The sequence below is a fragment of the Cryptomeria japonica genome, chromosome 6 (assembly GCF_030272615.1).
Source record: "Cryptomeria japonica chromosome 6, Sugi_1.0, whole genome shotgun sequence".
Classification (NCBI taxonomy): Eukaryota; Viridiplantae; Streptophyta; class Pinopsida; order Cupressales; family Cupressaceae; genus Cryptomeria; species Cryptomeria japonica.
The window spans coordinates 249276706-249303643 of NC_081410.1; the positions used below are offsets into that span (position 1 = coordinate 249276706).

A 26938-nucleotide genomic window follows, 5' to 3' on the forward strand; every position below is an offset into this window, starting at 1 on the left:
AATGTGTTGGGCGCCTTGGAGGACATGTAATTTGGGCGTATTTGTGGGCATTTGCATTTGAATTTGGTGGAGCAAGAAGTTATAAATAAGAGCCTTGGGCTCTCATTTTGGGTATGTTATGAAATTGCATTGTTATGCTACCGGTTTGGCAATTGAAAATCTGAGCTTCGAAATGTGGCTTCCTAGCTAAGTGTCAGTTTCGTAATTGGAAGATAGTATCTAGCTATGTTCCTATAATTCCATTGTTGTCCGTGAGTGTTCTGCAAATTGTGGAGAGTTTTGTTTGGATTTTGGAGTGTTTCCTTGTTGCTGGTCGCGGAGTTGCTGAAACCATATTTTGCTCATATCTCTTGACCAAGTGATTGCATCGTTCTGGGTATCGGCTCTTTGGAAGTGTATTGGGAAGACAATCATTCTCCTATCTTGGCGTGGCTTTTGGTGGTCATCACAATTTTTGGTTGCAAATCGAAGTTTTCTATTGTAGTACCATTTTCAGACTTACCTTGGGATGCGTGCAACACATTCGAGGCTTCCAAGTTGCGAGTTTGAGGTATTGGATTGGTTGCCTATGTTATATTAGTCATTTGTGTTGTCCTGATTTTTGTTTTAAAAAATGGACCATTACATAAAAAAATTGTCAAAAAAATGAAAATTTTACTCTATGGCACGCTTCTCGAGGCAAAATTTTGCTTCGCCCTTGGACTGGCTTAATCCTCAGTCCATCCTCGAACCACGTTTCAAATTTCATCACATTTTGGATTCATTTGCTATGTTTTTCCTTCAATTTCGGGTTTTTTCTCCTTGACTGCAGGTGGGAAATTTTCCTTAAGTTGCAAGTTTTAATGTTTTCCTTTGTTTTAGTCTTTGTAGGGAAATTTTTAGCTAATTACAAGTGCACTTTATGAAAAAGAACTTGTAACTTACTTTTTATTTTCCCCTTGATGCTTTTTGGCTTTTTAAGTCATAATAGGGATTTTTTGGATAAGTTACAAGTTAATTTTAAATTGCAAATTTAAAAAGTCACTTGTAATTCTTTTATAAAATTCCTATTTTAATGTTTTTACTTGTAATCGGGATTTTATTCCCCTATTACATGTGTTAAGTTATTAAAACTTGTTGAGGGGATTTTATTTTCCCCTAACAAGTTATTATAACTTGTATTTTTCTCTCAAAAACCCGATTTTGCCTATGTTGGTTGAAAATTTTGTACACTTGGGGAAATATACAAAATTATGGTTTCAACCACAGTGTGTGAGTAAAACTCTCCTAATTAAGGGAAGGCTCCCCCTATGTATCTACAACTTAAAATTAAAATAGGATGGGACAACAATCTTTCTTCTTTTTTCAAGAAAGGTAATATCCTTTTATCTTCACAAAAAATTGATAGCAATTTTAACATAAAACAACAACTTGTGAAATGGAACAAAAGAAAGGAAATGAAGTTTCTTGAAAGCTCAAAGACTTCCGTCACTTCCTTCGGGACGGGACAACAATATCAAGTTCAAAGTCTTGAATATGTGAAGTCCTATCTACCCTTTTCTATACTAACGCTATCAAGAACAAATTATAACAACACAAAGACTGAAATATCTTATTCTTTTCTACATAAAACAGTAGGAACTAGTACAAGCTCAAAGACTCACAGCTATTTCTTACAAAATTTGCTTCTAAACTCTCTTCAGAATAAGTGCAAGCACAAAGTCTTACAGCTTCTCTCAAAATAATATTTATGCTAATTTATATTAACCTCCAATACTTGCAGCACTAAGACTGCAAATCAAATTTGATTTAGCTCTTAAAGAAACACTTGCAAGAAAGATAATATAGAACACAAACTCAAGAATGTAGCACAAAGACTCAAAGCTTGAGCAATTTTCTTCTATTTCTTTCAATTCTTGAATTCACACATGAAAGCTCAAAGACTTCTTTGCTGTAAATTTGGCAGAGTTTTTGCTTGCTTTCAAAAAGATAAAGATTACAATAGACCCCTAAAGTATTTATAGAAGAGCCTTGAGAAAAAGGTGGGAGGATCCTAACTAACTTGAGATATTCTCTCAACCACCAAAATTTATTCAATAACTAACTATGACTTATTCCAACTACAGTCCTAACTGAACACAACTTGTAGTTGCTTTACATGTAATTACAAAAGTGCAAGTAAGGACTTGAATTGAAATTTACAAAAAGTTTTTACGTGTAACTTGTCAAAAGAAAAACTACAACTAAGAAATTACAATTCTGGAAAAAACGCAACTAAGTGTTGAAAAATATTTAAGCTGCAGCATGTGAAGACATGAATCCTTCGAACTTTTGGATGACCATTCGTAGCTCAGCAAGATTGGGTTTGTGGGTGTTCTTGACAACAACCATGGTCTTCACGATGGTGTCATGGCATCGAAGAAGCATAGAGTCATTCTTCTCCAAAGTGGACTGGATTTCGTGCAAAAAATTTGATGTTTCATCAAAACCTGAATTGAGGCAGCTGAAAATTGTTCGCTCCACTCATTATGAATCTTCATCTGTAAATCTGCAAGCACTTCTTCTTCTAGTATCAATTCTCCATTTTGACTCATTTATTGCAAGAGGCCTTCTCACAATGAGAAACAACACATTGAAATAATTCAACTCGCAATCTAATTGCATCATCAATCTCCTCAATGAGGGATTTGAGAACAAGGGCTATATTCTCTAGAAGTTCTTCAAATTCCAAGTACGACCTTGGAAGAAATAATGGTATGCTCCTGAAGAACACTCAACTATTGTTGGGGCATTGTGCGCCAAATTGTCAAGCTACCTTCAACCCTTTCCAAATTCTGTTTGAAAGTCTCGGAGGTATGATTCAATTTTTCTTTGATGGTCTCCAATTTAGACATCATTTGGAAAATGTCTTTCAACACTTGTGCACACAGATCATGAAGTTGATCCACCCAAGAATCCAACCCTGGCACTTTCTAAGCAGCTCTTTGAACTCCTTGAATTGATTCTTGTGAACCGGAAGAACTTGTAGGATTACTCCCTTCACCAGCAGGTTTTGTAATTTTATGAACAACTGCAACAAGTTGCCTATTCTCCTCTTCTAGCTTGTCTTTCTTTACTAGAAGTTCATCATATTGCTGAACTAGTGAGGCTACGGATTGTTGGGCATCATGTTTGACCACTTCATGCGTTTGTTTACCCAATTCTATCCTTGTAACCCTGTAATCAGCAGATTGCATTTCCTCACGTGGCTTATCCGCAAGGGCCTCAACAATTTCTGCCACTTTAATCCTGTTGTTGTCAACGGTTACTCTTGACATTGTCTTGGCTTTTTAGCAACCTTGGACCTAGATTGCTTTAGTTGCTGATAATCAAAGCCATCAGGAGAGATTTCTTGCTTCTTCCTCTTTGAGGTAAAAGAACTAAGCCATGGAGGTAAAACGACTAGTTCTACTCTAGTAGCTGCTCAAGGAGAAGGAGAAGCAGTTTCTGCTTGAACAGCCGTGGTCACCCTGGGAGGAGTATCTGTTTGGATGGCGACCATGGTTTCCTCAGTAACCAAAGGGCATGAAGATTGCCTCATAAATTCTTCAAAGCCAGAAGTAGAGGTATCAATCTCTGACAAATAGATACATGTAGGAGTATCCTCAGGAATTTCCAGCAAACTCTCTTGTTGATGATCAAGAGGTGGCTCAACTGCTGAAATAGGAACGGCATTCTGAGGAGACTCCTCCACTATTATGTCAGGAGGAGATAGAGGCATCTCCATGGAAACTGAGGAGGGAATCTCATGAGGTGAGTCCGAAGATAGTGACTTAGGAGCATCATCTGATTGTTGTCCTTCTCCTCGATTATCAGGATTGATCACATGAACGTGAAGTCGAGACTTTTCCTTTCCACGAACTGTCGCCTCCTCAGGAGGAAGCACTATTGCCCGACTAACCCGCAATTTCATCCTAGTGCCTGGAGATGGTGCACCTTCCTTGTTGTCAATCTGAATCTCAGACTTATGTCCAAGAGGTCCCGTAGAGTCATCTTATTTTCCAACCTTGATTTTGATGAGTCTAACACCATTACCTTTGAGCCAAGTGTTGGTGTTAGCTAAGATAGGCTGAAATCTTTCAAGAATGGAAGTGCATTCTTTATGTGACCATTGGATTAAAGGAAGTGGGGCTTTCTCAAACCTTTGTGAGACATACTCTGGATCGAGCACATTACCATCATCAATCATTCCTTGCGGAATGTCCACCAGGTTCAGATCAATAACCTGCTCAACAGTAAACCTGCAGTAGTCCATCTTGAGAACTTCCATTTTTGTACGAAGATCTACCCAGATATCCTCAATACGATGCACATGTAAGAAGGACTTTTTGATTTTTTCCTTCATACCCCGGTAGTCATAATCTTCCCTTGATTTAAACCTTTTGAGTTTAATCTCCTACATCTCAGTCTCCATAGCTTTAGCTTTGACAGATGTGACAAGAGAATACCGGCCAATCTTCAATGGGTTTGTTTAGAAATCCCCATTCCGACCTTATGTCTAACAGATTGATGAGTGTGCACAACAATGATCTGTCTTCCCAACTCCATAAGAATGATCTTATCGGTCGGGTATCTAGGAAGCATGTATGGCTGCCCATTGTAGCATCCGACTTTTACATAAGTTAAAGTTGGGAATTGGAGAAATAAGCACCCATACTCATTGACTCTTTCCCATGCTTCATCTGACACCCTTCTGTTCTTTAGAGTCTTGTCAAACTGGCACATGAAGTAACAAAAGAATGCATCTTGAACCCTTCTGAAATGTAATCTGCTAGGTCTTAAAGGCAGCTGATCATAATATTCCCACACAGGTATAAGTGAGCGATCACCCTTGGTAGAAAGACCAGGGAAATGTCTGAGTGATGCTGCCAAATACACTAAGTATGAATTCATGTAGAAAGTCATGGTAGTAGGGACTGCTGCAAGTTGCTCGCACAAAGCATCACTGATAATCTCTCCCCATGATATATGATGGGACTGCCTTATGAACATTGTAAACTGATACATCCAGGGCTCAAAAACATTAGAGTGTTCAAGACCCATCATCTTGCTGAGGATAGTAATGATGTCTCCAATTTCCCACTTAAAGTCACAATGGTACAACTTAGCCCATCTCATGAAGGCGGCTCGTGGCTCATGAATCCACCTGTTAATATGACGTTTGCAGTCCTTTTCCATCTTGACATAGTACTCGGTTGCACTATCCTTTGAAATTTTCATACAAACAGGTGTTGGTGGTATTCTGAAGACTTTCTCAATAGTATCTGCATCAAGCAGATTATTGCCTCACCATCATCATTTCTAATGGTTTTCATCTCCTTGTCAAAGTGATGGGCACAAGCAAGAACAAATTCAGGTTGTAGGACAACCACTGGAAAAGAAGATGCATGATGAATGTGGCTGTTCAACAACTGCTACATATTACTATCCTGCGGATCCTCCACCCTCTTAATGAATTCTGACATGTCCACATGCCCTATCTTCGTGTCCTTAATGTGATCCAAAGGAGAAGAAACTTGTGAAGGTGAAACTTCATTCTGGTACTTGTCATATTTATACTATATCTTCTTCGGAATGGGAGAAGATGGTAAATCTGACATTGAAGGATAATCGCGTATACTGCGATGAAGACTTAAAAGTGTGAAGGCAACATCATAATCAATTGCAACTATGACGTGATTTAGACTTGTGGGAAATGACGTGAACGAAAAGTACGGATATAGGCAATATGAATGGATAAAATTAGGGAAGATTTTGGGAATGTCATTTTCAAGAAAATGGGAAGAACTTTCAACATGTAATCCGGTTCTAAAAACCCAATTTTGGAATAATGGTGTTTTTCATCTTTGCAACTTGGAATTTTAACAAAAGATGGTTAAATTCTTATAACCATAAGGGAAGATCGATTATTTTCATCCAACTTGTAATCAGGAATTAAAATCCTGAATACAAGTAAAGAGGGGAAATGGTGAAGAACAATGCAATTCACAAATTGCTTTGCAAAGGGGAAAATCTATCTCACAAAACTGATTTTGGGGCAAAACCAACATATATACAAATTTACAACTAGAATAGAAAAAACAAGAAAACAAGAAAATGAAACAAGAAAAGAAAGCATACCTTGCTTCAATCCAAAATGCTTCTTCAAAGGATGAAACAATCTTTGAAAGAAGAAGACAATCCCTTAAGTAAGCAATAAACGAACTTGAAAACCCTGGCCATGTTTTTGAAAAACGTCTTTAGCAGCAAAAACGTGGTTGAAGATGCAAGAAAATAGGGGTCAAATCGCTAAGGAAATACCACGTAGGAGAGTTCCAAAGCCAAACGCCTAAGGATGAAGTGAAATCGTGAAACCAAAACCCTAAGATGTGGCTTGGAATAATCACGTGAAAAACAATTTTGAAGAAGTAAAACGCAGTAAATGAAGTGTAAACCGTTTACCAAATCAAATGCAACGTGTTTCCAAACTCACAAAAATCGCATTGCAATCATATCGCCTCCTTGATCCATGAATTTCTCCACAAAAATCGGGAAAAATTTGTGGCAAAATTGGTTTAGGAGAGGAAAAATACTTGGTCGGGTTCTTGGAAGTGAACAACAAGTTTCAATTTGCATGAAACAATGAAAATCGGGTTTTGGACTACATATTACATGTTTAAAATTTCTTTTGTTTCCACAAGGCAAAATCGGGTTTTAAAAACCCTTTAGCAAGTTTAAAATGCCTTTATTTTCTCTTATGAGCAAATCGGGTTTTTGAGAGAGAAAAACAAGTTATAATTACTTGTAAAGGGAAAATAAAATCCCTTCAACAAGTTTTAATAACTTAACACATGTAATAGGGGAATAAAATCCCCATTACAAGCAAAAAGACCAAAATAGGATCTTACAAAAGAATTACAAGTGACTTTTTAAATATGCAATTTAAAATTAACTTGTAACTTATCCAAAAAATCCCTATTATGACTTAAAAAGCCAAAAAGCATCAAGGGGAAATAAAAAGCAAATTACAAATTCTTTTTTCATAAAGTGCACTTGTAATTACCTAAAAATTTCCGTACAAAGACTAAAACAAAGAAAAACATTAAAACTTGCAATTTAAGGAAAATTTCCCACCTGCAGTCAGGGAGAAAAAACCCGAAATTGAAGGAAAGACATAGCAAATGAACTCAGAATGCGATGAAATTTGAAACGTGGTTCGAGGATGGACTGAGGATTAAGGCAGTCCAAGGGCGGAGCAAAATTCTGTCTCGGGAAGCATGCCATAGAGTAAAAGTTTTCATTTTTTGATTGCCTTGTGCAAGATAAAGTGACATTTTAAACATATAATATGAACTCAAAAATTCGATTTTCATTGTTGCATGCAAATTAAAACTTGTTCTTCACTTCCAAGAACCCGACTAGCCAAGGAAGGTGAATTTGTTGAGAGTTTTACCTTTTTTTGTGAAGATTTTTTAGGAAGAAGAGGTGTTTTGGATTCTCATGCTATTTTCATGCATATTCAAACTCTTCCCACGCCATTTGGTATATTCATTTGCTGGTTTGAAGGCGAGTTTACAGCAAACACGTGATTCCTCCAAGCCACGTTTTGGTTGATTCAAGTGCCACGAATCTCTTCTCTCCTAAATCATTTTTGCTTCCTTCACCTAGGCGTGGGGTTTGGATAGAGATTCGACCCATTTTTTTGCATCTTGAAACATGTTTTTGCTGTTATTCTCCAAATCCAAGTTTGGAAAAACGTGGCAAGGATTGTCTTCTTCATTCAAAGATGGTTTCATCTTTTGAAGAGGTATTTTGGATTGAAGCAAGGTATGTTTTCTTTTCTTCTTGTTCCATTTTCTTGTCTTCGTGTTTTTCCATTCTAGTTGTAAATTTGTATATATGTTGGTTTTGCCCTAAAATCGGTTTTTTGAGAGAGATTTTCCCCTTTGCAAAGCAATTTGTGAATTGCATTGTTCTTCCCCATTTTCCCTCTTTATTTGTATTCGGGATTTTAAATCCCGATTACAAGTTGGATGAAAATAATTGATCTTCCCTTATGGTTATAAGACTTTAACCATCTTTTGTTGAAATTCCAAGTTGCAAAGATGAAAAATACCCATTCTTCCAAAATCGGGTTTTTAGAACCGGATTGCATGTTGAAAGTTCTTCCCATTTTCTTGAAAATGACATTCCCAAAATCTTCCCATTTTTATTCATACTCATTGCCTATATCCGCGCATTCCATTCACGTCATTTCCCACATGTCCAAATCTCATTTTTCACTCATTTCTCCATTTTCTGTTTTACAAGTATACTTGCATTTAGGTTTTAAAAATACGATTGCATGTTCCTTCTTCCCCACTTGTATACTTGTAAAACTTTCCCCAAGATCCGAAATTGGTCCAAGTCAAGTTTCTAGCATTCCCATTTATTTCCCATCTTTCTCTCACAAAGTTGTGAAGTGCAAGGACTGGAGTTCTTCCCATTTGAAGAAAGAAAAATGTTAGTTGCAGCTGATTATGATGTTGCTTTAACACTTTTAAGTCTTCATCGCAGCATACCAGGTTGTTCTTCAATGTCAGATTTACCATCATCTCCCATTCTAAAGAAGATGAAGTATAAATATGACAAGTACCAGAATGAAATTTCACCTTCACAAGTTTCCCCTCCTTTGGATCATATCAAGGATACATAGATAGGGCATGTGGACATGTCAGAATTCATTAAGAGGGTGGAGGATCCGCAGGATAGTAATATGCAACGGTTGTTGGACAGCCACATTCATCATGCATCTTCTTTCCAGTGGCTGCCCTAGAACCTGAATTTGTTCTCGCTTGCACTCACCACTTCGACAAGGAGGCGAGAACCATAGAAATGATGATGGTGAGGCAATAATCCGCCTTGAATGGATACTATTGAGAAAGTCTTCAGAATACCACCAGCACCTGTTTATATAGAAATTTCAAAGGATAGTGCAGTTGAGTACTACGTCAAGAGGGAAAAGGACTGCAAATGCCACATTAACAAGTGGATTCATGAGCTACGAGCCGCCTTCACGAGGTGGGCTAAGTTGTACCGTTGTGACTTCAAGTGGGAAATTGGAGACATCATTAGTCTCCTCAGCACGATGATGGGTCTTGAGCACTCTAATGTGTTTGAGCCCTGGATGTATCAATTTACCATGTTCATAAGGCAGTCCCATCATATATCATGGAGAGAGACTATCAGTGATGCTTTGTGCGAACAACTTGCAACAATCCCTACTACCATGACTTTCTACATGAATTCATACTTAGTGTATTTGGCAGCATCACTCAGACATTTCCCTAGTCTTTCTACCAAGGGTGATCGCTCGCTTATACCTATGTGGGAACATTATGATCAGCTGCCCTTGAGACCCAGTAGATTACATTTCAGGAGGGTTCAAGATGCATTATTTGGTTACTTCATGGCCAGTTTGACAATACTCTAAAGAACAGAAGAGTGTCAGATGAAGCATGGGAAAGAGTGAATGAGTATGGGTGCTTGTTTCTTCAATTCCTGACTTTCACTTATGTAAGAGTCAGATGCTACAGTGGGCAGCCGTACATGCTTCCTAGATACTCGACTGATAAGATCATTCTTATGGAGTTGGGAAGACAGATCATTGTTGTGCACGCTCATCAATCTGTTAGACATAAGGTCGAAATGGGGATTTCTAAACAAACCCATTGAAGATTGGCCGGTATTCTCTTGTCACATCCGTCAAAGCCAAAGCTATGGAGACTGAGATGAAGGAGATTAAACTCAAAAGGTTTAAGTTGAGGGCAAATTTTGATTACCGGGGTATGAAGGAAAAGATCAAAAAGTCCTTCGTACATGTGCATCGTATTGAGGATATCTGGGTAGATCTTCGTACAGAAATGGAGGTTCTCAAGATGGACTACTGCAGGCTTACTGTTGAGCAGGCTATTGATCTGAACCTGGTGGACATTCCGCAAGGAATGATTGATGATGGTAATGTGCTCGATCCAGAGTATGTCTCACGAAGGGTTGAGGAAGCCCCACTTCCTTTAATCCAATGGTCACATAAAGAATGCACTTCCATTCTGGAAAGATTTCAGTCTATCTTAACTAACACCAACACTTGGCTCAAACGTAATGGTGTTAGACTCATCAAAATCAAGGTTGGAAAAGAAGATGACTTTACGGGACCTCTTGGACGTAATTCTAAGATTCAGATTGACAACAAGGAAGGTGCATCATCTCTAAGCACTAGGATCAAATTGCGGGTTAGTCGGGCAATAGTGCTTCCTCCTGAGGAGGTGACAGTTCGTGGAAAGGAAAAGTCTCGGCTTCATGTTCATGTGATCAATCCTGATAATCCAGAAGAAGGACAACAATCAGATGATGCTCCTAAGTCACTACCTTTGTACTCACCTCATGAGATTCCCTCCTCAGTTTCCTTGGAGATGCCTCTATCTCCTCTTGACATAATAGTGGAGTCTCCTCAGAATGTCGTTCCTATTTCAACAGTTGAGCCACCTCTTGATCATCAACAAGAGAGTTTGCTGGAAATTCTTGAGGATACTCTTGCATGTATCCATTTGTCAGAGATTGATACCTCTACTTCTGGCTTTGAAGAATTTATGAGGCAATCTTCATGCCTTTTGGTTACTGAGCAAACCATGGTCGCCATCCAAACAGATACTCCTCCCAGGGTGACCACAACTGTTTAAACAGAAATTGCTATTAGAGGAGAACTGGTCGTTTTACCTCCATGGCTTAGTTCTTTTACCCCAAAGAGGAAGAAGCAAGAAATCTCTTCTAATGGCTTTGATTATCAGCAACTAAAGCAATCTAGGTCCAAGGTTGCTAAAAAGCCAAGACAATCTCAAGAGTAACCGTTGACAACAACAGGATTAAAGTGGCAGAAATTGTTGAGGCCCTTGCGGATAAGCCACGTGAGGAAATGCAAGCTGCTGATTGCAGGGTTACAAGGATAGAATTGGGTAAACAAACGCATGAAGTGGTCAAGCTTGATGCCCAACAATTCGTAACTTCACTAGTATAGCGGTATGATGAACTTCTAGCAAAGAAAGACAAGCTAGAAGAGGAGAATAGGCAACTTGTTGTAGCTGTTCATAAAATTACAAAACCTGCTGGTTAAGGGAGTAATCCTACAAGTTCTTCCGGTTCACAAGAATCAATTCGGGGAGTTGAAAGAGCTGCTCAAAAAGTACAAGCGTTGGATTCTTGGGTGGATCAACTTCATGATCTGTGTGCACAAGTGCTGAAAGATATTTTCCAAATGATGTCTAAGTTGGAGACCATTGAAGAAAAATTGAATCATACCTCCGAGACTTTCAAACAAAATTTGGAAAGGGTTGAAGGTAGCTTGACAATTAGGTGCACAATGCCTCGACAACAGTTGAGTGTTCTTTAGGAGCATTCCATTATTCCTTCCTGGGTCATGTATTTGGAATTTGAGGAACTTGTAGAGAACAAATCCCTCATTGAGGAGATTGATGATGCGATGAGATTGCGAGTTGAAGTGTTCCAAGGTGTTGTTTCCCACTGTGAGAAAGCCTCTTGCAATATCATGAGTCAGAATGGAGAGTTGATACCAGAAGAAGAAGTGCTCGCAGATTTATAGATGAAGATTCATAATGAGTGCAGGAGCGAACAATTTTCAGTTGCCTCAATTTAGGTTTTGATGAAACATCAAATCTTTTTGCACGAAATCCAGTCCACTTTGGAGAAGAACGACTCTATGTTTCTTGAATGCCATGACACTATCGTGAAGACCATGGTTGTTGCCAAGAACATCCACGAACCGAATCCTGCTAAGCTACGAACGATCATCGAGAAGTTCGAAAGATTCATGTCTTCACATGCTGCAACTTAAGTGTTTTTCAACAATTAGTTGCGATTTTTCTAGAATTGTAATCTCTTTGTTGTAGTTTTTCGTTTGACAAGTTACATGTAAAAACATTTTGTAAATTGCAAGTCAAGTCTTTACTTGAACTTTTGTAATTACATGTAGAACAACTACACGTTGTGTTCAGTTAGGACTGTAGTTGGAATAAGTCATAGTTAGTTTTTGAATAAGTCTTGGTAGTTGAGAGAATCTCTCAAGTTAGTTAGGATCCTCCCACCTTTTTCTCAAGACTCCTCTTCTATAAATACTTGAGGGGTCTATTGTAATCTTTATCTTTTAGAAAAGCAAGCAAAAACTCTACCAAATTTATAGCAAAGAAGTCTTTGAGCTTTCATGTGTGAATTCAAGAATTGAAAGAAATAGAAGAAAATTGCTCAAGCTTTGAGTCTTTGTGCTACATTCTTGAGTTTGTGTTCTATATTATCTTTTTTGCAAGTGTTTCTTTAAGAGCTTAATCGAATTTGATTTGCAGTCTTTGTACTGCAAGTATTGGAAGTTAATATAAATTAGAGTAAATATTCTTTTGAGAGGAGCTGTAAGACTTTGTGCTTGCACTTGTTCTTAAGAGAGTTTAGAAGTAGATTTTGTAAGAAATAGCTTTGAGTCTTTGAGGTTGTACTACTTCTTACTGTTTTACGTAGAAAATAATAAGGTATTTCAATCTTTGTGCTGATATAATTTGTTCGGAATATCATTAATATAGAAAAAGGGTAGATAGGACTTCACATAATCAAGACTTTGAGCTTGATATTGTAATTCCGTCCCAAAGGAAGTGACGGAAGTCTTTTAGCTTTCAGGAAACTTCATTTCCTTTCTCTCATTTCATTTCAAAAAGTTGTTACTGTTGTTTTATGTTAAATTGCTATCACATTTCTGTGAAGAGAAATGGATATTGGCTTTCTTGAAAGAAGAAGAAAGACTGCCGTCCTATCCCATTTTAGTTTTAAGTTGTAGATAGATAGGGGAAGCCTTCCCTGAATTAGGAGAGTTTTACTCACACTGTGGTTGACACCACAATTTTGTATATTTGCCCAAGTGTACAAAATTTTCAACCAACAATTTGCATTTTATTTGGTGTGATTCCAATTAGTTTTGAGAAAGTTACGAGTGTTTTGGCGTTTCTGGAAGTGACTGGATAGTGTGTTTTCTAGCTTGCAGAATTAGAACAGCAGTAGCGTTCAAGTGTGGTGTGATTTTGATAGTGGATTGTTTGAGATCAGCATTAAGCTTCTTATCTTATCTCATATCTCTATTTTGTAAGATTGTTTCAGTAGTACTGATCAATCATTCTTGTTGTTCTTATTTGTAATTCCCACTGCATAAGTGGAAGAGGCTGGCTTAGCCGCCTTCTTACTTTGTAATTCAGTTTATGTACTCAGTCCTCCCACTGAATAAGTGGTCGAGTGATAAGTTTTATGCAATTGTCCTCCTGCTGAAATACGCGGTGGAGTGATAGCTTAATGTAATGTCCTCTTGCTGAAATACGCGGTAGAGTGATTGAGTTTCAGTTTCAGTTTCTTGTTATTTCCCTTGGCTTGTTTACTGCCAAAAGTTCAGTTTCTATCCTGCTGGATAAGTAGAAGGGGCTGGCTTGCCACCCGTGCATTGTAATTTCAGTTTGATTTATGGTGCTAACAATCCCCAGAACACCGTATGCTCTCACCTTCGCAGATTGGGCTCTCGGTGAACAAAAGGTGGAAGGGTTCCCTTTCAGCAGTTTGGATTATTTCTCTAACCTTAACGGGTTATGGTGTTTGCTTGTAACTCTTATTGCTAAAAACAAAAAAAAATTTAAGAGAAATATTACAACTTTTCACTAATATGGATGAATAATACATAGAAAATGAGCAAAATTAACATTGGAAATGTTGCTAGGAAAAATGATACAATGGAGAGCTTAATACCTCAAGGTCAAAAGAAAACAAACATCTAGTTTCACTATAACATCCTTTATGGCACTAATACAACAAATAATGTAAGCAACAAATACACATATAGGGAAATGAAATAAATCTAAAATAAATAACAAGGTTTGAGTTGCTTCTGCACACCTAAGGTTGAAAACACCCACACATCCAAAAATGAGGAAGACAACTCTAGATATAGTTATATTGATAAGAAAAATACATGGAAATTTGATATATAAGATCAGGTTAAACTTATATTTATCCTAAACAATTGTATGGACTTCGATAAACAAGGACCACAATGACAAAATGTTGTAAGATATAAGCTTTTGGACAAATATGTTTGGCTTGGTACACTAAATGCTTTTATATCTTAATGCAACCATTATATAAGGTTGCTAGATAAGGTGATTGGATATCAAGCTAATAAAATTTGGATTGAACTATCAATATTAGGGGCATGGTTCAATAGATAGCCCGCTTATTAGCTCCTAAGAAAAAACTATGCCAGGATGCTAATGTCTGCATTTATTATTGTGTTTGATTTAATTCTTGTGCATGTAACATTTTGTCTCATTCTTCATTTTTTAATTGTCCTCAACAGACTTCCATCTCATGAATTGATTCTCTTATCAGGTTATTATTGGGCCATCTGATTGGGGAGATCATAATTTTGGCAAGGAGGGATCAGAAAGATATAGAGTGCACAGTCTTCCTCTAAGTTGCTCTTGTCCCGGTCTTTATGAGCTTGGGATAGCTTCCCCTAATTCTGTTTTAGGCAGTAAAAGGCACAAACTCAAATGCCAAGATGTCGTAGTTGTCTACCTTGGCCAAGCTGACAACATTCGAACGAGGCTTCAACATTATGGACGAGATGGTTCTCATTTGGAGGGAAAATCTTCATTCTCCCTTACTCAAAAGTGGAATGTATCCTTCCAACAATCAAAATGTTCATATGATGAACATGTCAAGCAAGGTCCAGGATTGTTTACAGATATCTTTTCCAGGGGATTTTCAATTACATTTCGGTGGGCTGCTGTAAGTATCATCAACCTTGCCTTGCACTCGATTCTATATGAAATGGAAACTTATGTTCATTTAAACATGATTTATAATGTCCTATAAAAATTTTATTCAAAGCAGAAAATTTCAAAACTAAACAGATGAAGAAAATTAAGCTCTCAGGTAACATATGATGGAAATAGAAATTGAGCTATATTGAAGGAATGTAATGTGTGTTTATTTGGTTAGGGAGTTTTACCTTTAGGTTTCACTGTGTGATCATCTAATGAAATATTTTTTCATTAGATTGCACACTGTCTGATCATGTTTGGAATAGTTTTTAGATTGCACAATGTGTCGTCACTCGTCATATTATTTGGACTGCTTTAAGTTATTTGTCCAAGCCATAAGTAATGCCAAATCTTAAGTCGTACTCTCACTATGTAGCTTTAAGTTTAATGTGCCGTATGTGCACATGAAGGTGGTATTGAAAATTGTTATAGGATACAAAGCATCATTAGAAGATCTATACATGCCTCGCAACTGTCCCCACCAGTTTTATGGAGAAGGGACTGTATATGATCCTGCTTGTTTTAGTGAACTCAGTTATGGTGTGTTCTCTCTATGGTGAATTGATTAGTTTTTGTGACATTGCTTCTGTATACAAAATTCTAACATGGTATCAAATCCATGTTTTCCTTTCCTCTCTTCCTTTCTCCATATGATATAATGAATAATTCTCCATGTCAGTGATTAAAACAAGATATTATTTTTATCTCTTGATTCTTTGGCTTGCAAGAGTTCGCATAGATTATATTTCAGCCTTTAAGTTACAGTAAATTTGTTCACGTTTAATAGTAATTTTCAGGTTTGGCATCCTTAAAATATTTTAAAGTCATATTGCCAATCATAAATATGATTTTGGTGGGCTTGTATGGCATGTCTGTGTGGCAGCATGTACTCTCATCACAGTTCATCCAGTTTGAGGAGATTGAACAGAAACAATAGGTAGAAGATGCATATATACCTTTCAATTTTTGTGTTTTCAGATTTTTTAGTCTATCAGCATATATGAATATCCATCTGCTCACATTCAGTCCACAACATTTATACAAATGGTTTCTTTTTAATGATTTGCATTGATGCTTGACATTCAGATTGGTCTATTTAAAAATCAGTGATTAATTAAGAAGAGGAATCAGAAGATGTTGAAACTTAAACATATTAGTAGCAGTAATGTATTACTATTTTTCACTGAAGAAAACTGTGGAGGACACAGCAAATTAATGTGTTTATTGATGGATTAGTTGACTTTGGGAAATAAACTTTTGTGTCTAAAAAAATTGGTTGGTAATGTTTTTGCAGCTTTTACTTTGATACTGATTAGTTGTTAGAAATAGTGCATGCTAGTTTTAATTGAATTGTGTACTTAGCAACTTTTAGTTCTTTGACTTCATTTGTGGGTGGTTTCTTTGCAAGAAATCAATTTTTGTTTGTTGTGTAATGATGATTACTGTCATGAAGTTGGATATGCTTAAGCTTAAAAACTGCAACTTCCATTCAGAAAACTTGTAAGTCAGTGAATTTCATAAATGGGATACCCTAGACCCACAGTCTTCCAAGATTATATATTTCTATCCATCTAAGTTATCTTGACTGAAACAGAGATAGCAAGCAATGACTTCTATTTGCAATACTATCCTATAACAAGGTATAAACCAATTGATTGACGAATCATAGCCTTGTCAAACCAGAAATTTCCATCAAATAATTTGGGGCTCAATATTCAAATCTTCCACTCAATCTTATTGCAGACAAGGATTGCCCCATCCCCTCAAGTTTTTCAAAATATTATGTGCATAACATATAAATTTGTGGATGAAAGCTGAAGCATTCGACCATGTGTATGTTGACGGGAATAATCATTATGTTATGTTGGTATATTATGTTTATGTTGTCGTCGGTAATAATGAGTTACGGCGGTCAGTTAGTTAGCCGACGGGTAGGTAGTTGGAGTCGCGACGGTTGTGTCGCACCCCTTCGGCTGTCATATATTGTACCACCTCCGGGTGTTGGAGGACATGTAATATTGACGACAGATTATAATATGAACATCCTTTGACATTAATGGCAAGCTTATTCTGGTACTTCTCTTGTATTTGCATTGTGCATTACTGTTCAGTTTCTGTATTCTTCCTGTTTACCCAGTGAGGTAAACATTTGGCGCCGTTGCCTAGACGAACTCGGAACGGAAGACACGGATGGCGCACAGACACAATGGGCCTACCCGTTGGTGAGGTGAACCCGGAGATTGATGATGCCCAAACAGAACTTTACGTAGGAGAAGACACCGCGACGAGAGAATTTTCAATTCTACTCCAAGTAGCCATTCAGACCTACGTGCGACGAGAGGCGGCGGAGGCGGAAGTCCCACTAAGTGCCGTGTGGACAGCGTTGGAAGTGAGTCCGGAGGTAAATCGGTTGATGAACCATCTCCCCCGATTGCTAGCACAAGCATCGTTGGCACAACAAGCTCGCCTGGAGGAGATTGCCTAGGAAGAGCGACGCCAAGAAATTTTGCAACAGTACGAGGAACGGGAAGCAGAACGAGATGGCGCCAGGTCAGGGGCATTTGAACCATGAGCCATACGGGACGGAATAAAAGAACACTTATTGTAATAATTATGTCATATTGTTGGCATAAACTTGTCTTCCACATTATGAATGAATAAAAGTGTTCTACTTTTTATGTCATTAAGTATATAGAAAGCGGTCTGGGAATTAATGCCCAATACACTGAATAAAGACAAAAATAAGCAACAATATATAGATGAACGTGCAGTAGCCCAACGTGCCTTGATCCTTGAACAGCAAGCGGAAAGGCGACAGAGGTATAAGCGAAGAGAGGAGGAACGCTCCGAAGGGGACGGTGAGGCCAGCGGCCACCCACGGAGTCGGGAGGAGTTACTTGCAGAAACCCGCCGCAGGATAGAGTGTACCAAAACTCAGTTGAAGGATTTGAGGGACTTGCCACACACACCAGAGGCTAGGAAAACTCCAAGGAGTGGGGAGGAGGCAGAAGAGGGAGAAGACACCGGGGCTGCCAGGAGTGTCGGAGGGACACCGGGGCACGGCGGTCAAGCACCCCTTATAGGATCTGACCCATCCGGAGTAGGACAACAGCCACCAGTAGTAAAAAGACAAGGCATGGCACAAAAACAAAAACTTCCAAAGTTCCATGGGGATGGGAAAGAAGACCCTGTCCGCCACTGTCGCACTTGTGAAACAATTTGGGGAGCGAATGGTGTTACCGATGAGGACGAGTGGGTAACACAGTTTCCCGCAACCTTGAGGGGCGTAGCCATCGACTGGTTTTCGGATACGGATAAGGCTAAAATTAGCACATGGCCAGACTTGAAGAAGGAATTTCAAGCAGAGTTTCGTCTCCTAAGAGACGATAATGAGATCGTAGCCGAAATCTACGGCACGAAACAGAGAAAGGACGAGACTGTTCGAACCTACAGCCGGCGGCTCAAAGAGCTGCTAGGAAAGATGGAGAACCAGCCAGCAGACGGACTGAAAAAACGGTGGTTCGTGGAAGGTCTAAAGAAATCCCTTAGACGAAAAATGAAGATAGTACCTCCCTCTTCATACTCCGACGCCTATAACAGGGCAATGGATTTAGAAAGTGAACAGAAGACGTCCAAGAAGAAGAAAAATAAATCCTCGTCGGAGGATGATTCCTCTTCTGACAAAAGTGATAGCAGTGATGACTCTAATCGGAAGGTACGGGCTCTCCAGAAAGATATGGAGCGAATGATGAGAGAGATAAAGGCAACCAAAGGAAGCACAAGCAAAGGTGACGAAGGGGATTTATGGTGCACGGACTGCCGTACCGACGGACACACCAAGGGGTCTTGTCCGAAAAAAGCATTTTGCGATATTTGCCAGATTGCCGGACACCTTACCAAGGAGTGTCCGTACAATATGAGGACCCGTAACCAACAGGTTCTCTTTACAGAACCATCTGCATCAGCCGGCACGTCCCAGCCTGCAAGCAACGCCTCGTCTGGCGGGTACCGAAACAACAGGCGAGGAAGAGGCAACAATAACAATAACGGAAGCCGTATCCAGTATGACGCCAAGGGCCGGCCAATTATCCAATGTAGGGCCTATAATCAGTGGGGGCACTTCGCCCGTGATTGCACGAAGGAAGCCACCCCTCAGCACCTCTGCCGTTGGTGTGGGCCAGGCGACCATGAGGACGCAAATTGCCCGCAGGCAGGGGTTAATCTCCTCAACATTGAGAAGGCTGAGAAGACTGGTGAGAAAGAAGTACTGGCGATCACCCGCGCCCAGACGAAAAAAGCCACTTATCCCGACCCCCGTACGGAGAAGGAGCGATTACGGGAGGCAAAGGCCAATGTTGAACGTGAGATGACGACCAAACGACGGGACAACGAGGTGGCGAGTACATCATTCCGTACGGAAGCGGAAAATAACATCATTGAGCAAATCTTGCAGATAGAGGTGCCGATAAAGGTAAAAGACCTTCTAGACTCTATGCCACAATTGAGGACTGCCATCCTCACCAATGTGCAAAGCACCGCATCGTCGAGTGCACCACAGGTAGGGGTTCCCGCCACCGCTACGAAGAGTACACCACAGGTGGAGGTTTCCGTCAGCCCTTCGATTGACCCGATGTTACTAGCCGTGAGCAGTGGTAGACACCCAGCTGTGGTAGAAATGCGTATCCGTGGGACCATTTTGAAGGACCCCATTGTGGACGAAGGATCTGGGGTGAATGTACTACCTGAAGAAACATGGAAGCGGATGGGGAAGCCCACCCTGTGGCCACCCACATTCAACCTGGTGGGAGCGGACCAACACGGCATTAAGCCACTCGGCCTGTTGATGGCCCAGCAAGTGACAATTGGTACGCAACCATTCTTGTTAGATTTCGTGGTTATTCCCTCGAAGAAGAAAGGCTATGACGCCATCCCGGGGAGAGTGTGGTTGATCAACGCAAGGGTAAACCACAACTGGAAGAAAAATACACTTTCCATGGAGAAGGGAGGGCGAAAATATACCATTGACCTACACACCCAAAATGTCGGCGAAGAGCTCGCCTCTTCCGACTCGGAGGACTCTAATAAAGGGGAAGGGGGTCCCGATGAAAGTAAGGGCAAGAACGCGATGGAGCCGAACAGTGAAGGGGTGCTAGAATTGGAGGGATGTTCTGAAGATGAGGTATGCTCGACTAACGGGCTCTTCCACTGGCAAATGGAGGATTACGAAATGTTCCAAAGCTACAGGCTCGAAGTAGAGGAACCAGAGCAACCAACAGAGGTGTACCTGCCGGAATACAGAGAATATTGGAAGGGAGACGCCCCAGACCCTGCGGGGGCGCTGCCCCTCGACCCCGCTGGGGGCGTTGCCCCCAGACCCCCAGTTTATTTTGAGCTACAAAAGACCACGGGAAGTGTTGTGGTTGTCCATATTGTGTGAAAGAAGCCCAAGAATTGGCAGGGAAGCCATAAGCCGTAGAGGGAGACGGATTTGGAGGTTGCGAACAAACAGAGTTTGAGGGAAGGCATTGCAGGTCCGCGCAGTTGTATGACACCAGGGAGTTATTCAGTTCAGTTTTTAGCCTTTGGGGGAGTGTGATGGAGGATTTGAGGTGGCTCCTAGCATTTGTGCCAACGGATTGTGGCCACCTCCAGGCATGACTGGTACGCTTTGAGGAACTCGGAGTATGTCTCGGCTGGACGTGAGGTTGCCTTGGTGGATGCATAGAGGGCTCGGGAGGAGCTGACCACCAGGTTGGAGGCAATAGTCGCGTGAGACTTAGTTCAGCGTACCCAGGAGTTGGATGCCGAGAGAGCAGCACGGGTGGCTATCGAGGACAAATTGGCTAGGGAGACAGAATCATTTGAGTAGCAGTTGGTGGAAGCTGAGACTGAAAAACGTGTTTTGCAGACAAGTTTGGGTTAAGCCCAGGAGAACTGTGATGGCAAAGGAAGCAATATTGGTGAAATCCGCACTTGAGCATCAGATGGTAGCAGAAAAGGGTTTTCAGGCGAGGACGCAGCAAGTGTATAAGATCCGGGCCCGACTGGCGTCAGTAGTTCCTGCCGTTCATCTCTATTTTGTATTAAGTCGTCGGAGTCGACTTCTTTTCTTGGGGGGGATGATGTTGACGGGAATAATCATTATGTTATGTTGGTATATTATGTTTATGTTGTCGTCGGTAATAATGAGTTACGGCGGTCAGTTAGTTAGCCGACGGGTAGGTAGTTGGAGTTGCGACGGTTGTGTCGCACCCCTTCGGCTGTCATATATTGTACCACCTCCAGGTGTTGGAGGACATGTAATATTGACGACAGATTATAATATGAACATCCTTTGACATTAATGGCAAGCTTATTCTGGTACTTCTCTTGTATTTGCATTGTGCATTACTGTTCAGTTTCTGTATTCTTCCTGTTTACCCAGTGAGGTAAACAGTGTAGAAGATCTAATTAGGTCATTTAATCCTACGCTACCAATTCAGGTACGGGTACAGATTTGCGGGTACAGCTATATGTGTGTGTGTGTGTGTGTATATATATATGTATGTGTGTGTATGTGTATATGTATCATGTATGTCTGTCTGTATGTATGTATATGTTCAACATCAAAATTCTAAAATATAAACTGTATCAGTGTATAACTATAAGAAGAGTGGTACTCATAAATCCATAATTGCCAATAAATATCAAAATATAGAATATTTTGATACCTCATTCATAATTTGCAAAAATGAAAATACTCAAGTCTCAAAATGTCATTACACAATGAAAATTCAAATTATAATCGATTTTAATATTCATGTTCTTCATTAGAAGCATCAAGTTCAATATCAACATTTGGTTCAATTTTATTTGAACCACAATCAATTGGATTGCCACTAAAACTATGTAACATGCCCATTGTTCTACCCATTCAATTTACTAAGTTTTTAACCACAAGTGAAAAGAATAAATTGCCAATAGACAAGTAATAAGATTTTTCTTTTTCCATAACATAAACAAGATGCATATTTGAAATAAATCCCATTTCAATTGCATCATAATTCATATACAATATCATATTCATAAACATATGAAAGCATTTACATTTTGCTTTTCAAATTTCCATTAGGAATATTTGAGTACATACAAAGCTTCTATGAGCTTAATGAAACATAAAAGAAACAAATGATCCAGATTTCCTTATTGGCATACATCCTCAATTTTCGGCCACCAACTGCATGAGGAAGAGCATCACTCAAATGCTTTTCCACCCAACCAAGACTTTATAGTTCCCCGTGCCTCTTCTAATTGGAGCGACCCGACCCTTCGACAAAGAGATTGGTTTGGTGACATCATAATAATAGCCTTGTGAGCATACTGTTGTGTCCTACATATCTAGAGCTACCATACATTGGCTACAACCTACATGTATGACATTTCCTGTCTAAATATGTAAATCTAGATCACAGTGAACCGACAATGTAGATAGTGGCAGCCTACACTACTTTGGCCAAATAATCCATCACCCAGTACTTAGAGTGTGAGTCGTATGTCCACCCACTTCATTGCTCTATTTGGTATACTGACCATTTATTCTTTTCCCATATCTTTCTCATAAAGTTAATAATAAGATGACCAACTAGGTTATCCACGGATTGACCTAACCCTAGGATTAACCAAATCGATCATGCCTACATACTAAAGATACACACAATTGCACAATTCTAACTTAGCTAGCATATACATCGTAAATCCAATCATAGAGATTAATAACAAGTTTCCATCAACTTATGAATGCAGATTCTACAAGTAACATAATTTCAATCATTGCTTTACTTAAGCTTCTACAACATCTTACTCTATATATAACATATTTCAATATAAAAGAAAAGATAGAATCCTCATGCCTAGATGATAGCTTCCATGTAGATATTGATTCCTACTCACAATCACACTAGCTTCACAACTTATCCACAAACATAGAATCTCACAAGCTCTCAAAGATAACAACTATCCTACTTCCTCACTATACTTGAACTATCCTCTTTCTCTCATCAGTGAAGAATGACGAAAAAGCAATGAGCAATATGCAAAATGAAAAGAGATGATCCAAGAAGAAAGAGAGCTCCTCTATTTATACACAAATTTGAGAGACTTAATTCTATAATTGAGTTCTCTAATTTGCCACCACTAAGACTTTGTGGCTTCTCTTCTAACTATAAATTTGACACAAATAGTCCAACAAAATTCTACTACAAATCATTCTTAATTTTACTTAGTCAAATGATGATTAACCATACTTACTACTTACCTAAACAAATAGGCTTCTATCTGTAAATACCACACGACTATCGACTAAGTCCACCTTTATATTAGGTGTGATTTTAACCATATTACTAATGCTATAAAATGGGGTACACATGGTATTTATCCTACCCCACGTATCCCTTCAAGCTTGAGATCCCATGCATAAAAAGGTAGTGTCAATTAATATGGGTGGCGTTTTATTAACCATTGCCTCCCTCCCCACCCCCCTTCCCCTTTAGAGTAGGGTGTGCCACCTTTTATGGTGAGTGCCCCCTCCCATCTTCCTCCCTCCTTCCATGAAGTATCGTGTCAACCAAGTATTACCTCTACGTGGTATTTTGACCAAGCCTTCCACTTTCATGGTAGCATACTCGTCGACCATTTCCACTCACCACTATGTTGTGTTGTTCCTTAATCAAAATAAAAAACATATTTATCGGTTGATATATATACATTAATCATATATATATTAATCGATTAATATATAGGTATGCTAGCAAAAAGATTTTAACCTATCATAGAGATTCAATCAAACATTCCAATCAAGGACATTCAAACCATAACGTTACGAAACATCACCAATTCAACAGAAGGCAACCTACCACTTTCCCCAACTAATTTAACTCAACTTGACCAACTAGGATGTGAGTGTGTGATAGCTCAATAAGGTACATATATAAGATTACCAAACCAAGTTCTTCTCTTGAGTGATACTCTTCCTCCCTTCCGAAGGCTTGATCATTCCTGCATACAACTTAGCACATCACAATAGTAGTCAGCTGTTATTAAAACATGCATATACATCATAGATTTTTACCTCAAAATATCACATTGATTGCATATTCATTCATCAGATTCCCAATCAAGATAAATAAATTCAAAGCATATTCATGTGCTAGAGTATTTTAACTAAACAAAGTAACAGTAAATAAGTAATATCACAATGGAGTGTAACACACTAGCTGTGTCAGGTGCAGAAGCTGGTTCAATTTCATTTTTCACACATTTGACAAAATGCCAAATCATTAACAACACAAAGAAAGTGAATTCACAAAGCATAAGCAAACAGCTGCTTCATATGCATAATGTAAATCAACTGAAATCAATCTCAGTAATGCTGATATAAAGTTTACTAACCCCATGTTCATAGGTATAGCTCACAAAAGCAACTGAAATGATATTTAATTGCTTGCTTGCTGGCATATTCTGAGAAAAAATGCTGTTACAAAGTTATGAGAGTGAAACTGAGATTTTAATTTAGGAAACTGTGCTTGGGTATGGCCCTTAGTACTTCCTAGGTGCCTAGGTTCTTTGTGGAAGGACCCACAAAGGACCTAGGCACCCAGGAAGAACCCAAACCGTACACGTACTAGGTACCGAGCTAAAACAAAAGAACCCAGTATCAAAGATATAATCCTTTGAGAGAGCTTTTGAATTTTATATTGGAGGGAAAGGAGCATATGCTTGGGTTAAAAGTCTATTTAATTAGCATCTACCTAAAAAATATGACAAAAACATCAAAACAAAGACGAAGGCTGTAAAGACCACAAAACCAACAATACATTTTTCAATGGCATTCTTTCATTTTATGAGGAAGCATCAATTTCAAGGTCAAAAGTGAATACTAGAAAATTTTTCCTAAGGAATTATCCTTGCTATTACTGAGTTTGGGATTTTTGAATATTTTTTACACAAGAATGAATTTGTCTATTTGATGTCAAGTGACGACAACAATGGTAAAACAAGATACACATGATCGGTCCTTCCATATCGCTCCATAATGATACATGATCACATTCTTATTAAGGTTGATTTATGATATACTGTGTAATAATCCCCCCCCCTCGCCCCCAAGCCCCTCTCCCCCCTCACGCCTGCCCTCCACCTAATTTGTTTTTTAAGAAATTGCCAATATAGAACACGCTGCTGTCATAAGTGTGATGTAGAATTTCAATGTGCAACTCACTGCTGTTAAAAGTTTTCTTGGAAGATAAACACTTAAATTGATGCTTCATTATATGCAATAAATTAACAAGTGTAAACCGACATGAGATACCTCAAGAAACAAGAATAGGGTTTACTGTTGCATGTCTTATGGTGTCCCCAAAAAGGGCTGCTACAGGTAACAGAGTAAGTATTTTTCACCAAACACTCTTCTAACTCACAACCCACACTCACCAATGTACTGTACTGAGGTTGCACTGCTGAAACAACATCTCCAGCACCTTTTGAATTGATTGTTATGAATGTGAACAGGTCTGCAAGTGAATCCGAATATGTATTAGGTCTGCAACAGCAATTTTTTGGTCATACCCAGAACTGTACAGCTTCAATAAGGTATCCAAACAGCAAGAAACAATGCCAATGGACTATACTGAAGTTGCACTTATATAAGCCACTTCCAACACCTTGTATATTAGCTGCAATGGATGAAAACAAGTCTGATATGCAAATCTGAGCACAAGGCAGGTCTGAACTTGACTGGAATAACTTGCACCAAGACTTGAATGGCTTCACAATGACCCCATATGGGTGTCCAAACCACTCCAAACTCCTGCAATTGATCTCTAACCCACCCAACTACATCAAACCACAACAAATCACCAATAATAACTGCTCAGAACATACCCAACAATTAACAGGAGGTTCTAAAAAAGTACACCCCCTCAAAATCACCTTTAAAGCCCTTAAAACTCACACTAAGGCTAATGACAACTCTCCCTAGTCCTGAACGCCAATCAACAATGCTGAAAACCCACCAAAAACCAAGCACTTGGCTCAAGGAACCCTCGCACCAGCTCAACCTCCAAAACTGAATCACCCAGCCATTAGGAATGAAGACAAATCAATCTTGATGACTTTCAGTAATCAATCTCCAATTTTTTTGTTGTTACGTGGTGGTACGACTCAGCTAGGGCATCATTCAAAGTCACAACTGTATGGCCAGCAAAGGTACACCTGAAAACACCCTCGAAGTCACAACAGTGTTTACCTCACTGGGTAAACAGGAAGAATACAGAAACTGAACAGTAATGCACAATGCAAATACAAGAGAAGTACCGGGATAAGCTTGCCATTAATGTCAAAGGATGTTCATATTATATCCGTCGTCAACATTACATGTCCTCCAACACCCGGAGATGGTACAATATATGACAGCCGAAGGGGTGCGACACAACCGTCGCGACTCCAACTACCTACCCGTCGGCTAACTAACTATTGATAATTAACATTACTAACTATACACTTTTCCCGATAACATCATCCCCCCCAAAAAAGAAGTCGTCTCCGACGACTAACAACAAAATGGAGACAATGTAATATAAATATACAACCAAGATAAAGTCAAGGAGGGGGCTGAGGAAGCGTCCCTGAAGTGGAAGGGTGAGATGCGGGTGTGTGGGCCGCCAGGCGGGCGCGGAGCTCATAGACCTGCTGGGTGCGTGCTGCCACATCCCGCTCTGCTACCAACACCTTCTCTAAGGCAGTCTTCACCATAAGCGCAGCCTCCAGTAGCTCCTTCTCCTTGGTATCGGCCGACTCTGTCATGCGAACCAATTGGGCCTGAACAACATCTAACTCCTGCTGGACGAGACTCCGCGCACTCTGCTCCTCCGAAAGACGGGTATCCACCGCAACCTTCTCTGCGCGGGCTGTCTCAAGCTGTGCTACCAACTCTGATCTCTCGGCTACCCACGAGGCTTGTTGCCTGGCCATGTCCTGCTCTAACTCCACTCGAGCAGCCTCGCGAA

General features: G+C 39.5%; 1 protein-coding gene across 1 annotated transcript in view; it reads left to right on the forward strand.

Annotated features, from left to right (window-relative positions):
- Positions 1–26938, forward strand: part of LOC131037281 (protein EFFECTOR OF TRANSCRIPTION 2) — a 114507-nt gene that overhangs the window by 27149 nt on the left and 60420 nt on the right. Inside the window, exon 2 of the mRNA XM_057969355.2 lies at positions 14461–14862. Coding sequence (XP_057825338.1) covers positions 14461–14862 — 402 coding nt within the window. The remainder of the gene's footprint in view (positions 1–14460; positions 14863–26938) is intronic.